Genomic DNA, 17,972 nt, shown 5'->3' on the forward strand with positions numbered 1-17,972 from the left:
CTATGCTCAGCTTTCTTTATAGTCCAACTCTCACATCCATACATGACTCCTGGAAAAACCATGGCTTTGACTAGACGGACCTTTGTTGGCAAAGTAATGTCTCTGCTTTTTAATATGCTGTCTAGGTTGGTCATAACTTTCCTTCCAAGGAGTAAGCATCTTTTAATTTCATGGCTGCAATCACCATCTGTGGTGATTTTGGAGCCCAGAAAAATAAAGTCAGCCACTGTTTGCCCATCTATTTGCCATAAAGTAATGGGGCCAGATGCCATGATCTTAGTTTTCTGAATGTCGAGCTTTAAGCCAACTTTTTCACTCTCCTCTTTCACTTTCATCAAGAAGCTCTTTAGTTCTTCTTCACTTTCTGCCATAAGGGTGGTATCATCTGCATATCTGAAATTATTGATATTTCTCCCGGCAGTCTTGATTCCAGCTTGTGCTTCTTCCAGGCCAGCCTTTCTCATGATGTACTCTGCATATAAGTTAAATAAGCAGGGTGACAATATACAGCCTTGATGTACTTACTCCTTTTCCTATTTGGAACAAGTCTGTTGTTCCATGTCCAGTTCTAACTGTTGCTTCCTGACCTGCATATAGGTTTCTCAAGAGGCAGGTCAGGTGGTCGGTCTGATATTCCCATCTCTTTCAGAATTTTCCACAGTTTATTGTGATCCACACAGTCAAAGGCTTTGGCATAGTCAATAAAGCAGAAATAGATGTTTTCTGGAACTCTCTTGCTTTTTCCATGATCCAGTGGATGTTGGCAATTGGATCTCTGGCTCCTCTGCCTTTTCTAAATCCAGCTTGAACATCTGGAAGTTCACGGTTCACGTATTGCTGAAGCCCGGCTTGGAGAATTTTGAGCATTACTTTACTAGCATGAGATGAGTGCAATTGTGTGGTAGTTTGAGCATTCTTTGGCACTACCTTTCTTTGGGATTGGAATGAAAACGGACCTTTTCCAGTCCTGTGGCCACTGCTGAGTTTTCCAAATTTGCTGACATATTGAGTGTGGCACTTTCACAGCAGCATCTTTCAGAGTTTGAAATAGCTCAACTGGAACTCCATCACCTCCACTAGCTTTGTTCGTAGTGATGCTTTCTAAGGCCCACTTGACTTCACATCCCGGGATGTCTGGCTGTAGGTGAGTGATCACACCATCGTGATTATCTGGGTCATGAAGATCTTTTTTGTACAGTTCTTCTATGTATTCTTGACACCTCTATCTTCTGCTTCTGATAAGTCCCTACAATTTCTGTCCTTTGTTGAGCCCATGTTTGCATGAAATGTTCCCTTGGTATCTCTAATTTTCTTGAAGAGATCTCTAATCTTTCCCATTCTATTGTTTCCCTCTATTTGTTTGCATTGATCGCTGAGGAAGGCTTTCTTATCTCTCCTTTCTATTCTTTGGAACTCTTCATTCAAACAGGTATATCGTTCCTTTCCTCCTTTCCTTTTCGCTTCTCTTTCTTTCCACAGCTATTTGTAAGGCCTCCTCAGACAGCCATTTTGCTTTTTTGCATTTCTTTTTCTTGGTGATGGTCTTGATCCCTGTCTCCTGTATAACGTCACAAACTATGTATAACATCCATAGTTCATCAGGCACTCTATCTATCAGATCTAGTCCCTTGAATCTATTTCTCACTTCCACTGTATAATCGTAAGGGATTTGATTTACGTCATACCTCAATGGTCTAGTGGTTTTCCCCACTTTCTTCAATTTAAGTGAATTTGGCAATAAGGAGTTCATGATCTGATCCAGAGTCAGCTCCCTGTCTTGCTTTTGCTGACTGTATAGAGCTTCTCCATCTTTGCATGCAAAGAATATAATATATCTGATTTTGGTGTTGGCCATCTGGTGATGTCCATGTGTAGAGTCTTCTCTTGTGTTGTTGTAAGAGGGTGTTTGCTATGACCAGTGCATTTTCTTGGCAAAACTCTATAATCCGTCCTGTTAGGTAGTTATTATTAAGCTCATTCTAATACAGTACTTCTGAGCATTGTGTGAAAAAGGAGCTATTGAAAAAAAGATTATGAGATAAAATGACAGTATTGTAAAAAGCAATTTAGAGTTGATTTTTTAATCTACAAACTATGTAATTAATGTATATTAAAATTACCGTAAAATAGTATGTTTGCACCTTTGTATGGCATTATACCAAAAAAAAAAAACTTAACGAGCAATTTTTTGGAAAATGGTAGGTGGTTAATGGTGAGCACTCTGGAAGCCATCTTAGTCCATTTTCATCACTGGTGGAAAAAAAATTCTAGACTTTTGCCACTAAAAAGTGTGTGTGTGTGTATAAATTTGTATGCATTGTTATTGATTACAGGGCAATTCATGATGTTAAAGCCACAGACCTGGGATTAGGGAAAGTGAGATTTAAGGCAGAAGTAGATTTCGATGGACGAGTTGTTACGAGATCGTATTTGGAAAAACAAGATTTTGACCAAATGCTACAAGTAAGTTTATGTATTTTTAAATTTTTTTTCTAATATAGCCAAGGGTTGAAGAGTTACTTCCTGAGTAAATAAAATAAAAGCTTTTCTTTGTAAGTCTTAAAGTCACTTCAAGTTTCAGCTTCTTAGGGCTCTAAAATTTGACAAAGACCTTTTTACTTAGTGTAAAAGTGTTTCAAAGGAGACAGCAGAAAAGGTAATTTATTATTAAAGTGCTTGTTGGTGCCACACATTTTATATATGTTATTTTATTTACTCTCAACAACCTGTGAGGTGAAGAATTAATATTTTCATTTTTATTTTATTTATTTTTAATAATTAGTATTTATTTAATTTAGGTGTAGTGGGTCTTCATTGCTATGTGGGCTTTCCTCCTGTTGCAGCATCAGGGTCTACTCTAGTTGTGGTGTGTGGGCTTCTGATTGTGGTGGCTTCTCTTACGGAGCACGGACTCTAAGGTGTGTGGTCTTTGGCTGTTGGAGCAAGTGGCTCAGTAATTGCAGCTCCTGGGCTCCAAAGTGAAGTGAAGTCGCTCAGTCATGTCCAACTCTTTGCGACCCTGTGGACTGTAGCCTACCAGGCTCCTCCGTCCATGGGATTCTCCAGGCAAGAATACTGGAGAGGGTTGCCATTTCCTTCTCCAGGTGATCTTCCCAACCCAGGGATTGAACCTGGGTCTCCGCATTGCAGGCAGACGCTTTAACCTCTGAGCCACCAGGGAAGCCCAAAACACAGGCTTAATAGTTGCGGCCCAAGGGCCTAGTTGTTCCATGTCGTGTGGGATCCTCCTGGACCAAGGATCAAACCCATATCTCTTGCTTTGGCAGGCAGATTCTTTACCACTGAGCCACAAAGGAAGCCCCTTAATTTTTATATATAGGCAAATTCAGACACAGAAAGATAGATAACTTGCCTAAATTTCAGAGCCGTAATATGGAGTCAGATATTCATTTAGATACCTGTATCTCCAGAATCCATGCTTTTTTATTAGGAGTACTTTAAAAGAAAATTTATAGACGATAGTATAATGAATAGAGCAGAGGTTGCTGGTGCTGCTAAGTCGCTTCAGTCGTGTCCGACTCTGTGCGACCCCATAGACGGCAGCCCACCAGGCTCCGCCATCCCTGGGATTCTCCAGGCAAGAACACTGGAGCGGGTTGCCATTTCCTTCTCCAATGCATGAAAGTGAAAAGTGAAAGGAAAGTCGCTCAGTCGTGTCATTCTGATAGTGACCCCATGGACTGCAGCCCACCAGGCTCCTCCATCCATGGGATTTTCCAGGCACGAGTACTGGAGTGGGGTGCATTGCCTTCTCTGAGAGCAGAGGTTACCACTTGCCTTTGTCTAATATTAACATTTACAATACTGTATTTGCTTAAGATTGTAAAAAACGAAAAGAAATCATTACAAAAATAGTTATAGTCCTTGTTTCTCCTTCTAGATCTCATTCTCTTTTTTCCATTCCAAGAACTAACAATTATCTTGAATTTAGTACTTGTCATTTCCATTCAGATTTTTATATTTTTCAAGATATTTTTCTTAGCACAAGATAGAATAACATTTTAGATGTTTGAAAATTGTTATAAATGGTATAATATGATTATCTATATAATTTGTTTAGCAGTGTGTTTTATGGTAATATATACCCTATTAATTTACTTTTACTTGCTATATAGTATTTCATTGTATAAATGAACATACTGCAGTTTATTTATCCAGTCCCCATTTGATGGGAAATTATATTGGCCCCAGTGTTAACTATTGGAAACAACACTACGATGGCATTTTTATACATGTTTCCTTGTTTGCATGTGCAAAACTTTAGGGCACATGTGCAAGAAATTTAGGGCATTATTATATAGCTCGATTTAAAATATGTGAGCAATGGGCTGAACATATCTTCAGCTTCCTTAGATATTGGCAAATTGTTCTCCAAAGTATGTCAGTTTAACTTCCATCATCAATGTAGCAAAGTTTCTATTGCTACATCTTCAGTAGACTGTATTGACAGAGTTTTAAAAATTTTGTCATTATGATAGATATAAAATACTATCCTGTTGATTTAGTTGATATTTCCGTGATAGTAGTAAGGATAATAAGCATAGAAATTTATTGACCATTGGAATTTCCTCTACTTACTTCATTGTTAATTTACTTTCTCTTATTTTGACAGATTTGTAAATGTTTTATTTTTAATACGCTGAGTACTAATCGTTCCTCAGTTACGTATATGTGGATAACTTCCTAGTTTGTAACTTATCATTCCACTTTGTTGTTTTACAGAAGATTTAATGCAGTTTTTAATTTTATGTCAAATTTGAAATGCTTTTTATTTTCTTGATTGAGAAACCTTTCTGTATCCCATTATCATAAAATATTCTTTTCTTCTAAAAATTTTATGGTTTACTTTTATACCTTTGGTTTTCAGTCCACTTGGAATTATTTATTAGTCTAAGGGATTTAGGCTTTTTTTCCTATTAAAAAATAATTTTCTCAGCACTACTTACTGGTTTGTCCATTCATTTCTCACTGATTTTGCAGTATTACCTCTGTGGGTCATTGTATTCAATTTTTCTGAGATTGATTTTTTTTTTTTTTAGAAATAGATGGTCCATTGCTTATGGCTTGAAAGTTTTCCATATTTCATAAAACTCAATGGTATTTGTTATAATTTTTAGAAGAAATTATCAATGTATGACTATGATTTTTTTTAAGAATTTATTTTGTTTTTATCCTATCATTTTCTTTTATAGGAAATTCAAGAAGTGAAGACTCCTGAAGAACTAGAGACCTTTATGCTTAAACATGGAGAAAATATTATTGATACTTTAGGAGCTGAAGTAGATAGACTTGAGAAGGAACTGAAAGTAAGATATATTCATAATAATAATATGCTAACAGTGTCACCTATTTTTTGAATATTTATCTATGTCAGGCACTTTGCTAATTGCATTACTTGTGTGCTTTTATCTTCTCAGTAACCTCATAACATATCAGTAGTTACGGTCAACAAAATGACCAGGTTAGAGAAGTTAGATAATATACTCAAGGAAACAGGGGACTTGGGATTTGAACCTTTATTGTTTAGTTTAAGATTCAGTATTTTTAACCCCTGTTCTATACTGATTGCTTAGTTTCTAAAATAGTCAGAGGTTTGTCTTTAAGAAGTGGTCTCTAATATTTTTAGAGAAAGGTAAAGGGGAAACCTTAGATTCTGTTCAAAAGTTTAAAGAAAGTGACTTTAAGTATATACATTTTTCTTTAATCTGTCTGACATTAATTTATATTTTCTGTTTGTTTCTGTTCAGTTGGATAGCATTACAACCTATCGTTTTTTTAACTAAAATATTACGTAACCAGACTGCCTTTAAAAATACCTCTGTGTTCTGAAATTGTCGTTTGTTGACGTTGGAGTTCTAATCGTTTGCAGTGAAGAAAACTTGTAAATGATTGTTAACATCTATAGCTTGTTGAAGGCAGTGAATTTTCTTCAGTTGATGTTGATCAATCTTTAATATTGTTAAAAGTTGATGAGGAATGACAAATTGAAGGGAAACATTTTTATCACTATTTTACTATCTTTTAGAATCTACGTATGTGATCAAAGCCCTTCAAAAAAAGATGATTTTGTTAATGTATTTGTTTTAATTTTGATGATTTTGTTAATGTTATAGTTCATGAGCTCTATCAGGCATGATTTTCAGAACTTCTGGATGAGTAATTGTCACATATTTTGATATTAGGATTCTACTGTCTTAAATATTATTGAGGACTTGAGCTTTTTTTGGTAGGTTATATTTATTGATACTTAGCAAATTATAAATTACAATTGAGAAATTTAAGAATATTTATTCACTTAAAACGGAAAAGGCAATGGCACCCCACTCCAGTACTCTTGCCTGGAAAATCCCATGGATGGAGGAGCCTGGTAGGCTGCAGTCCATGGGGTTGCGAAGAGTTGGACACGACTGAGCGACTTCCATTTCACTTTTCACTTTCATGCATTGGAGAAGGAAATGGCAACCCACTCCAGTGTTCTTGCCTGGAGAATCCCAGGGACGGGGGAGCCTGGTGGGCTGCCGTCTATGGGGTCGCAGAGTCGGACACAACTGAAGCGACTTATCAGCAGCAGCATTCACTTAAAAAGCTAAATTGTTATATTCTCTTTTAATATTATATCAAAACCTGGCAATTGGTAACCTCTTAAAGCTTAGTTGTGATGCGAAATATGAAACCATTCAATGAACTTTTCATACAGTGTTTGAAGTTAGAGGGCACAGTCCAGGAGACCATCTTCATTTGTGATACCAGTTGCAAAGTTCAAGGAGTTTCTAAGACTATCCTCAGGTTTGATAATTCACTAGGAGGACTCACAGAACTCACTGAATGGTTTGTTACAGTGAAAGGATACAGATTAAAGCTAGTCAAAGAAAGAGGTGTATAGAGCAGAGTTCTGAACCTGGAGTTTCTCTGTCCTCTCCCCGGGGAGTCATGGACAGTGTTACATTCATGGTAATGATGTGTGACAGTTTGCATGGAGTGCTGCCAACCAGAGAAGCTCAGCTGAGCTTTGGTATCCAGGAGTTTTCTCGGGGCTCTGTAGTTGACTGCTTGAGTAGCCTATCTCTCATCTCCAGCCCCTCTAAGGAAGAGCTGACACCTCTAGTCTCCACCCCTTTCTGGAGATACAGCAGCCACCATGTGGCCAAAGATAAAAACATAATTATCAGGCAGGATTTCCAAGGGCCTGAAGATTATCTCTCAGTAGCCAAGAGCAACTGTCAGACCTCTCTTTGGGTACAATAAGTTCTGTCCTATACATTATTATATTAAAATCTGTTAGCCTGTCTTTGTTCTCTGTCTGATGGGATCTTTTAACCCATGCATAATTCTTTAGCATTATGAATTGGTCATTTGGAAAATACTGGCTCATTGAATTTATGCACATCATTCAAATGTTGATACATTTCTAAATATTGGGAAACTGTCAGACTCATCATGGTGGATATGAGTTTTTCAGCATCCTAATTTTGACCTGAAAGCTTGCATTTTATTATTAGCAACAAAATACTATTAGTTGTTTTTCTTGAAGTAGACTCATTTTGTTTATTTCCCAAGAGGGTGCCAACCAAATAACCAGATTTTAATAACCATGGTTTGTTAGTTATTTTTTCAAGTAAAAATGGTGTTCAGATAAAAAGCATCTGATTGAGCTCATAATTCAAGCAGTCATGGGGGTTCCTTTCCTTGTGACATCAGACTTCTGTGTGGCACTAGAGGGCTTTATACATATTTCCCATTTTATCACAAAACATTTTTTAAAAATTGTATTCACAATTTCAGTTTAATAAATTAGTACTTTTTACTGCTTCATGAAGGACATTTCAGAGTGAAACTGGCTTAAAAAAAAACCAATGGAGTGGCAGTAAAGAAGCAAAATGAATGTCAGTATAGTTTGGTGTAAGTTGTCTTGGGTTGTATGAAGGTCCCAGCAGTTTTATCCACCATTGCTTTTATGCCATTGGAGGAAATGTCAGCATAACACAAAAGGCAAAAAGCATCTTATGTAATTAGGAAAGTAGTTTGACCTCGGAGTCACCCCTGAAAATATCTCCGTAACCCAGTAATCCTTGGACCAAACTTTGAAAACCATTGTTCTTAATAAAATGTGAGATGATTCTTTTTATGCTGGGTAATTGGTGAATGAATATATGTTACATTTCCATTCTATCTGCTTTTATGTCCCTGGCAAGGAAAATAATGGATTTTTAAAACTAATTTTTAATTTTGGCTTTACTCTTATTGGAAACAGCACATCACAGTATGGACTGGAGAATGCTTAACAAGTTGGCCATTCTTAAGTATATTTATTCTTATCATAATCATATCAGCTTATTATTTTTAAGCTTATTTTGCTTTAATTGGGACATCCCAGGTGGCTCAGTGGTAAAGAATCCACCTGCCAGTGCAGGAGATGCAGTTTTAATCCCTGTATCAGGAGATCCCCTGGAGTAGGAAATGACAACCTGCTCCAGTATTCTTGCCTGGAAAATTCCATGGACGGAGGACCCTGATGGGCTGTAGTCCATGGGGTCACAAAGAGTTGGATGCAACTGACGGTGCACGTGATTTAATTAGAAGCCATTAAATCATTAATTATAGTCTTTGCAGCCAAAGATGGAGAAGCTCTATACAGTCAGCAGAAACAAGACCGGGAGCTGACTGTGGCTCAGATCATGAACTCCTTATTGCCAAATTCAGACTTAAATTGACGAAAGTAGGGAAAACCACTAGACTATTTGGGTATGACCTAAATAAAATCCCTTACAGTGGAAGTGACAAATAGATTCAAGGGATTAGATCTGATAGATAGAGTGCCTGAAGAACTATGGATGGAGGTTCATGACATTGTACAGGAGGCAGTGATCAAGACCATCACCAAGAAAAAGAAATGGAAGAAGGCAAAATGGTTGTCTGAGAAGGCTTTCCAAATAGCTGAGAAAAGAAGAGAAGCTAAAGGCAAAGCAGAAAAGTAAAGATACACCCATCTGAATGCAGAGTTCCAAAGAATAGCAAGGAGCAATAAGAAAGCCTTCCTCAGTGATCAATGCAAAAAAATAGAGGGAAACAATACAATGGGAAAGACTAGAGATCTCTTCAAGAAAATTAAGAGATACCAAGGGAACATTTCATGCAAAGATGGGCTCAGTAAAGGACAGAAATGGTATGGACCTAACAGAAGCAGAAGATATTAAGAAGAGGTGGCAAGAATACACAGAAGAACTATACAAAAAAGATCTTCACGGCCCAGATAATCACGATGGTGTGATCACTCACCTAGAGCCAGACATCCTGGAATGCAAAGTTAAGTGGGCCTTAGGAAGTATCACTATGAACAAAGCTAGTGGAGGTGATGGAATTCCAGTTGAGCTATTTCAAACTGTCAGAGATGATGCTGTGAAAGTGCTGCACTCCATATGTCAGCAAATTTGGAAAACTCAGCAGTGGCCACAGGACTGGAAAAGGTCCGTTTTCATTCCAATCCCAAAGAAAGGCAATGCCAAAGAATGCTCAAAGTACTGCACGATTGCACTCATCTCACATGCCAGCAAAGTAATGCTTAAAATTCTCCAAGCCAATCTTCAACAGTACGTGAATGATGAACTTCCAGATGTTCAAGCTGGATTTAGAAAACGCAGAGAAACCAGAGATCAAATTGCCAACATCTGTTGGATCATGGAAAAAGCAAGAGAGTTCCAGAAAAACATCTACTTTTGCTTTATTGACTACACCAAAGCCTTTGTGTGGATCACAACAAATTGTGGAAAATTCTGAAAGATACGGGAATACCAGACCACCTGACCTGCCTCCTTAGAAATCTGTATGCAGGTCAGGAACCAGCAGTTACAACTGGACATGGAACAACAGACTAATTCCAAATCAGGAAAGGAGTATGTCAAGGCTGTATATTATTACCCTGCTTATTTAACTTATATGCAGAGTACATCATGCAAAATGCAGGACTGGATGAAGCACAAGCTGGTATTAAGATTGCCAGGAGAAATATCTATAACCTCAGGTATGCAGATGCTGCTGCTGCTAAGTCGCTTCAGTCGTGTCCGACTCTGTGCGACCCTGTAGATGGCAGCCCACCAGGCTCCACCGTCCTTGGGATTCTCCAGGCAAGAACACTGGAGTGGGTTGCCATTTCCTTCTCCAATGCATGAAAGTGAAAAGTGAAAGGGAAGTCACTCAGTTGTGTCCGACTCTTCTTGACCCCAGGGACTGCAGTTCACCAGCCTCCTCCGTCCATGGGATTTTCCAGGCAAGAGTACTGGAGTGGGGTGCCATTGCCTTCTCTGATATGCAGATGACACCACCCTTATGGCAGAAAGTGAAGAAGAACTAGAGAGCCTCTTGATGAAAGTGAAAGAGGAGAGTCAAAAAGTTGGCTTGAAACTCAACATCAGAAAACTAAGATCATGGCATCTGGTCCCATCACTTCATGGTAAATAGATGGGGAAACAGTGATAGACTTTATTTTTTTGGCCTCCAAATCACTGCAGATGGTGACTACAGCCATGAAATTAAAAGACCGTTGTTTCTTGGAGGAAAAACTATGACCAACCTAGATAGCATATTAAAAAGCAGAGACATTACTTTGCTGACAAAGGTCTGTGTAGTCAAAGCTATGGTTTTTTCAGTAGTCATGTATGGATGTGAAAGTTGGACTGTAGAGAAATCTGAGTGCTGAAGAATTGATGCTTTTGAACTGTGGTGTTGGAGAAGACTCTTGAGAGTCCCTTGGACTGCAAGGAGATCAAACCATTCAATCCTGAAGGAAATCAGTCCTGATTATTCTTTGGAAGGACTGATGCTGAAGCTGAAACTCTAATACTTTGGTCACCTGATGCGAAGAACTGACTCATTTGAAAAGACCCTGATGCTGGGAAAGATTGAAGGCAGGAGGAGAGGGGGACAACAGAGGATAAGATGGTTGGATGGCATCACCAGCTCGATGGACATGAGTTTGAGCAAGCTCTGGGAATTGGTGATGAACAAGGAAGCCTGGCATGCTGCAGTCCATGGGGTCTTAAAGAGTTGGACACTCTGAGCGACTGAACCGAACTGAAATCATTAGTAGACTGAATTATCTCATGTTTTTGAGTTATGTAAGTGTTTCAAACCAAGATGCCACATTTTGCCTACACTTTTAGGTGCAGATATCCCTGACTAATGTGGTTGTGGTGGTTTAGTCCCTTAAATTGCGTCCAACTCTTGCCAACCCATGGACTGCAGCCTCCTAGGCTCCTTTGTGCATGAGATTCTCCAGGCAAGAATACTGGAGTGGGTTGCCATTTCCTTCTCCAGGGGATCTTCCCAACCCAGAAACCAAACCCAGGTCTCCTGCAGTGCAGGCAGATTCTTTACAGACTGAGCTATGAGGGAAGCATAGCTACTAAGGTGGTCATCAGTTCAGTTCAGTCGCTCAGTCGTGTCCGACTGCTTGTGACACCGTGGACAGCAACATGCCCGGCCTCCCTGTCCATCATCAACTCTTGGAGTTTACTCAGACTCTTGTCTATTGAGTTGGTGGTGCCATCCAACCGTCTCATCCTCTGTTGTCCCGTTCTCCTCCTGTAGGAGGAGAGGAGGAGAAGGTGGTCATAAGGTACAATTAATCTCAAGTCAAAGGAAAAGTTCTTGCGTTACGTATCATATCCATAGTGGGAAAATCCTCCCAAATCTTAACTTGCTCTGTAGTAGCATAACGTTATAATGTCTGCTTACTTAACGTGTGTTTCCTCACTAAAGATAAGTTCTTTCCGGTCAAGTGCTGTTTGTTTCTTGTTCATTGTTGTATACTTCAGTGCTTGCTACAGTCTAGGCCTATAATAATTTTTGTTGTTGAAATTTCTTTAGATTTTTCTACAGTCTGACTTCTGCTTATCTTTCCAGCCTTATCACTAACCCGCCCTTTTGCAGTTTCTGTGCTGATCACACCATGTTGCCAGTGCAGAGTTCGCAGGCTGTCTGACTTTGCTCATGTTTCTTCTGTCTAGACCCTTTTCCTCATCTGTCTGGAAAACTCACTGTATTCAAACCTTGGTTAGATATTATATCCTCAGTGAATTCTTTCTGGATCTCGTGAACGAAAGTAATAGATCTCATGTTATTATAACCAGAATCATTATTTAGTACATAAAAATAGTTAGGAGCTTTGGGGTCTGGAGTCAGGCCTGGAATCGGTCTTGCCTCCATCACTTACTAGCTGTGTGACTTTGGATGGTTAGTTAATTTCTTTAACCTTCAGTTTTCCCATATGTAAAATGGAAATAATTGGTTATTATTGACAGTTTTAAAGTGCATACTATTCCATGAAGCCTCTTACACAGTGTTTGACACAAGAGTAACTGCTCATTAAAGGTTAACTGATTATTATTATTAGTTATAATGCTTTAACTCATAAAGGTTATTCATATACTTGCCTCTGAGTAAACTAAGTCCCTCAGGGTTAGAAGCAGAGTCTTATTTAATAACCATAGCTCTACTTTCTAGAACAGTCTTAGATCAAGACTATATGGACCGTTACTGGAATATGTAAAATAAGTTAATATCAGCTTAATTCTGATTATTATTGTTCTGCAGTGATTTTCACCACAAATGAGTATTTGCACTGCTTTGCAATACTTTGCATGTACTAGATTCTTAATTCATTATTGTGTTAATGAACATATGGACAAAACTCAGGGAGGTTGGACTACTTACTGTTACTGTTTATAGTGTATAATTGGTCATTATCTATTGATCTTGTGTTTTTCCCTATGTAAATATTTCTCTTGATACTATGCTACAGCGAAATAGTTTGATCAAAAGTTTTCACTGGCTTTAGGGAGCAAAAGAAATAAAAAGAGCGACTCTCCTGGCAGTCCAGTGGTTCAGACTCTGAGCTTCCAATGCTGGAGGCACATGGGTATGATCCCTGGTTGGGGAACTAAGATCCCACATGCCATATGGTGCATCTACGTAAATAAAGTAAAGTTGATAAAAAGGAACGGGGAGGGATGTGGGAGGGGGGTTCAGGATGGGGAACACGTGTACGCCCGTGGCGGATTCATGTTGGTGTGTGGCAGAACCGATACAGTATTGTAAAGTAATTAGCCTCCAATTAAAATAAATAAATTTAAATTTAAAAATAAATAAAATTTTTAAAAAAGGAATAAAGGAAATAGAAGATTGTCTTTTGCTATTAATAACGTAACGGTGATTTTTTTCCTTCCAGAAACGAAATCCTGAAGTTCGACATGTAGATTTAGAGATATTATAAACTTGATGGGATGAATCACCTTGGAGGGAGCCTTGGAACCAAGTTTGCCAAGACTACTTTCCCACCCTGAGGGAGTCAATGCCATTCAGAAGCCGTTTATTTGAAGATGGAGGAAGTATTTATATGAAAAGGGCAATTCAACAGTCCATAGAACTAAAACAGCTTCTTCTAAGAGACCTATTACAAGTTGAATCAATTTGGAAATCATGTTTTTATGTTTCAATGGAAACGTTTTAGTTACTTAAATTGTTCATAATTTCTTACTTTAGCCTGTCAGTGTGTATTGTACCTGCAATCATGTTTCCTTCCTTCACATGGGTAAAAATAAGCAGCATCCGTAAGATTATGATTTTTTATTTTGTGGCCAGTGAAGATTTCACTCCATCAAAACCTGTCAATCTTGAACATTCTGGCTAAATCTTGTATTCTGGTTTTTGAAACAGTCACTCCATTTTCAAAGTCTGTCTTTCCTTACAGAATGTAGAAATTATTTTGACATAGGTTGTCAAACCTGAGCACTAAGAGGAACACTGTCGTAATAACTTGGTTATCCATAAATGTTCATTCCAATAGGACTCTGTTACTGAATTGAAGGAAGATAACTTCAGTACACTCTTTTAGGTCATGCTAGTTGCCATTTTGTAAAATTTCTTTTCTCTCCTTTGTTTTTTTCCTTATTTAGTTTAATTTTTCTAATGGTAGGAAATATAAAATAACCCTAGATGTTTCCATGGGCCAGTGTGATGACTGGTTTTTAGTTTTTGTTTTTTTTAACTGGCTCCAATGCTGCCATGTGTATTTACTAGGAGATAATGCATTTATAAGTATTTTAACATTCTGTAAAGTGGACTAGAAATATTTATAATTTTACAGACACCACAGCATTTTATTTTTAATTTATTTTAAAAGAGGCACTACTTATGTAAATCTGAACTGTGTGATATTTCTTGCTTTAAGAGATAGAGACATAAACCTCTTATACAAAAACTTGTGACCATGACTTTGTTTAATATCATAGTCAATAGTGTAACATGAGTTTCTTGCAGTTACAAATGGGCATTTAGCATAAAGTATGATTATAAATTATGTAAGTAGCTTTCTGATGATCATAAAGTATCAAGGTGAAAAAACATAATTCAGTAATTAAAAACTGAGTGCAAAACTACAGCTGTGTCTCTCCATTCATCAAACCAGTTCACACGCACTTTAAGTTGTTCAGGTACCGGTGAGCGTTGTCCACGCAAGAGGGATAGCTGGTGAATAATCTCTTTGCTGGATAAGGGGGTGTTTAAGGACCTAGGTCAGTGTCTATAAACTTATTTAGATTTAAGTTTACCAATTATAGCAAATTGTAATGCCAGAAACAAAAAATAAACATTTGATTAAAGGGTTTGTAGTGGTAATTTTTTGACCCAGAATTGTCATTTACTGGAAAATTGTGAAAATCTAGTTTTCTGTACATTTTTTACCATTACAATTGTAGCATTTTGCATGCTGTATATTTTAAGAAAAATAACATTCCAATTTTATTTTTTAAGATATTAAACTCTTTTATACATATACCTGTATACACCCACAATTTGTTCTTACAGTTTCAAATTCTTCACCCTTTTTAAGAAACTTTTTTTACCCATTATAATTCACTCTATATTTTCTATGTCTTCTTCCCTCCCCTTTCCCACCTGCCGTTTTGTTATTCCATGTCAATGCCATATGGAAAGGTACCAAATTATATCCAGTTTCCTCCTAGTAAAATTACTCGGAAAAATATCACATAGCTAGACAAGAATATTAACTTATTAAAAAAAATCTCAAGTTGATGTGCAATAGTTATTCCAAGTGGTAGATTTTGTTTAAAGGACTCCCTGAAAGAAGCCAATTCCTGATACTTCTTTGACTTTTCTAATCTGATTTTGATTGAAGTAATACCTAATTGAAGGTTATGTTTCTGTCCTTTCTTCCTGGTCTTGTCCTGCACTGATACTTTAAGTGAAATCTGACATAAAGAAGTACAGCCTGTCTAGGAATTTAATGTATAACAACACTGGTCCTTTTTTTGTTTTGTTTTGTTTTTTTTCTTTTAAATGAGAGTCAAATTTGAATTTTGAAATCAGGGAATTTGATCCCCTTTCTTTAAAAATAAGATGATATCTAATGTTGGACAGAGAAGAGGTCAGTTAAGGCCACTACTTCTCTTTGTATTAAGCTGAAATCTGGAAAGTAGCAAAGGTGAAATGTACTTGTTAGTAACAGGCCCCAGACTATGGAAGGTGGCATGTCTCTCAGACCACAGCAGAGGATGAGGAGTAGAGATCTGTTTTTAAGTGGACTATGTTAGTGTCCACTTATTATGTTAGTAATATTCAGTTCCAAAGAGGGAGATTCCTGAACATATACTTAGGAAACTGTAAGATAGATTGGAAAACCTTCAAGTTTTTTAAAAAATAAACTGCATACATCCTCCTACACACCAAATAAACCAGAACAACAAAATGGCATTAGATTTGAATTTTGGGTATATGACTTCAGTGTGTTACCTTAATTATCCTGTACTTTGGGTAATGCTTTTTGGTAAAGTTATACCATCTAAAGGAAATGGCTTAAGTTTTAAATCTGATAACTTTTTGAGAATGCTGGAAACTACAGAAAATTGCACAGGCATTTGGAATTTATACTATTTTTCTTAGATTGCATTTGTCAAACTTTGGCATTTCTTTTAAATGTGATGACCCCCAATTTGCCGAACTGTCAGAAGTCACTGAAGCAAAGAATTGAAGGTAAAATGTTGATTCAAAGATTGTCCCCCCTAAATCCCTCATCTTTGTCTCTGAAATGGAACTTTGGAAAGCATTTATATAGAAGATTGGTCTGGCAGCCTTTATATTTGCATTTAAGTTTACTAGCATCTCTAGACTTGGTTTTATGGAAAAGAGAAAATTTTTGTTTCTATTACATTGTATTTCATCTGTCTGATCTCTGTGGCAGGTTAGATTTCCCTGGTCCCTCAGGATGCATTCTTCCTTAATAAATGTTGTATGTAAATAAGAATGTTTTACTTCTTAGTTTGGGATTTTTCCCCCCTGATAAATAAATGTTTGTTAAATACTTCTTGTGCTAACCTTAAATATCATACCTTTGTTTCCAAACAATTTATTATTTCTTGAGCATGGTTGTTAATTTGTGGGTGTCCTCAGTTTTACAAAACTAAGATATAAAAACCCTTAATTGTTTTATAATCCATTTTCAGTATAAAGAGAACTATTATTAATATACTGTTAGAATATCATGTACGTGGTAAGGTGAAAATTAAAACATATATATTTCTTAGTGACACTGTATCACTACATTTTAACAAAATAAGATTATTGGAACATGTTAGTTGGTTTATGTCTTTTGAGATATACCTATATAGTATATTTAGGGGGAAAAAAGTACAAAAATTAAAACAACAAAAGATTGAGCCTAGAGCCAGCCTGCAGTGTGATCCAGGTTGAATTCTGTACTAATCCTGCAGGAAGCCCAACTGTGTTTCCTTTTTCACAAGAAACTGAGCCATATTAGTTATTCAAAGTAATTTGGTATTTTGAGAGGGCATATCTCCCTCCAAATCAAAACATATTGAAAATAAAAGCAATACAGTTTAGAATTTGTGAAGCAAAATACAAAATATGTGTGTGTCTTTAAGAGCTCGTAGAAGTTTTAAAATAGACAAAAGTTAAAAAAAAAAAAAATCTGTTGTATAATACGGCTATCAACAGGATAATTTGAGCTGTTTATGCCAAGTGCCATTTTTTATGTACATGCATCCCTCAGAGAGATTGCAGGTTCTGTCCCAGACCACTGCAATAAAGCAAACACTAAAGCAAGTCATACACATTTTTTGGCTTCCCGTTGCATATAAGTTATGTTGGACTTCCCTGGTGGTTCAGTGGCTGACTCCGTGCTCCCAGTGCAGGGGCCTGGGTTTGATTCCTGTTCAGGGAGCTAGATCCCACATGCCACAGCTTAAGAGTCTGCATGCTGCAACTAAAGTTCCCCAATGCCGCAGCTAAAAAAAAATTAAAAATTAAAAAAAAATTTTTTTTTAAATTAAGAAAGGATTGCACATGCCCAAAATGAAGACCCAGCACAGCCAAAGAAATGTTTAGAAAGTTCTGTTTACACTGTAGTCTATTTAGTGTGCACTAGAATTATGCCTAACAGCACGATGTAAATACCTTAATTTAAAAGTACTTTATTGCCAAAAAATGCTAACCATCCTCTGGGCCTTTTGAGAGGCCTCATGCTCATGGAGAGTCTTGTCTTCATATTGATGGCTGCTGACTGACCAGGGTAGTGGCAGTTGCTGAAGATTGGGAGTTGCTGTGGCAATTTCTTAAGATAATGGTTTCCTTACATCATTGGACTTGCTTTCTTGAACAGTTTCTATGTCATTTGATAGCATTTTACCCACAGTAGAACTTTGTAGATTCTCCTCCAATTTTCTATACAGTAGAAAATTGAAGTTAATCTTCCCAAACCCTGCCCTGCTTTATCAATTAAATTTATATTATATTTTCAGTACTTTGTTGTCATTTCAATATTCTTCACAGCATCTTCACCAGGAGTCAGTCCACCCCAAGAAACCACTTTCTTTGCTCATTCATAAAAAGCAATTCCTCATCTATTACAGTTTTATCATGAG

General features: G+C 37.2%; 1 protein-coding gene across 1 annotated transcript in view; it reads left to right on the forward strand.

Annotated features, from left to right (window-relative positions):
- Positions 1-16,407, forward strand: part of SLC30A9 (solute carrier family 30 (zinc transporter), member 9) — a 90,292-nt gene extending 73,885 nt beyond the window's left edge. The window contains exons 16-18 of the mRNA XM_010858852.1: positions 2,334-2,463; positions 5,214-5,327; positions 13,244-16,407. Of these exons, the coding sequence (XP_010857154.1) occupies positions 2,334-2,463; positions 5,214-5,327; positions 13,244-13,288 (289 nt within the window). The 3' untranslated portion in view covers positions 13,289-16,407. The remainder of the gene's footprint in view (positions 1-2,333; positions 2,464-5,213; positions 5,328-13,243) is intronic.
- Positions 16,408-17,972: the final 1,565 nt, after the last annotated feature.

Source organism: Bison bison, unplaced genomic scaffold (assembly GCF_000754665.1).
Source record: "Bison bison bison isolate TAMUID 2011002044 unplaced genomic scaffold, Bison_UMD1.0 scf7180017864451, whole genome shotgun sequence".
NCBI classification, from domain to species: Eukaryota; Metazoa; Chordata; class Mammalia; order Artiodactyla; family Bovidae; genus Bison; species Bison bison.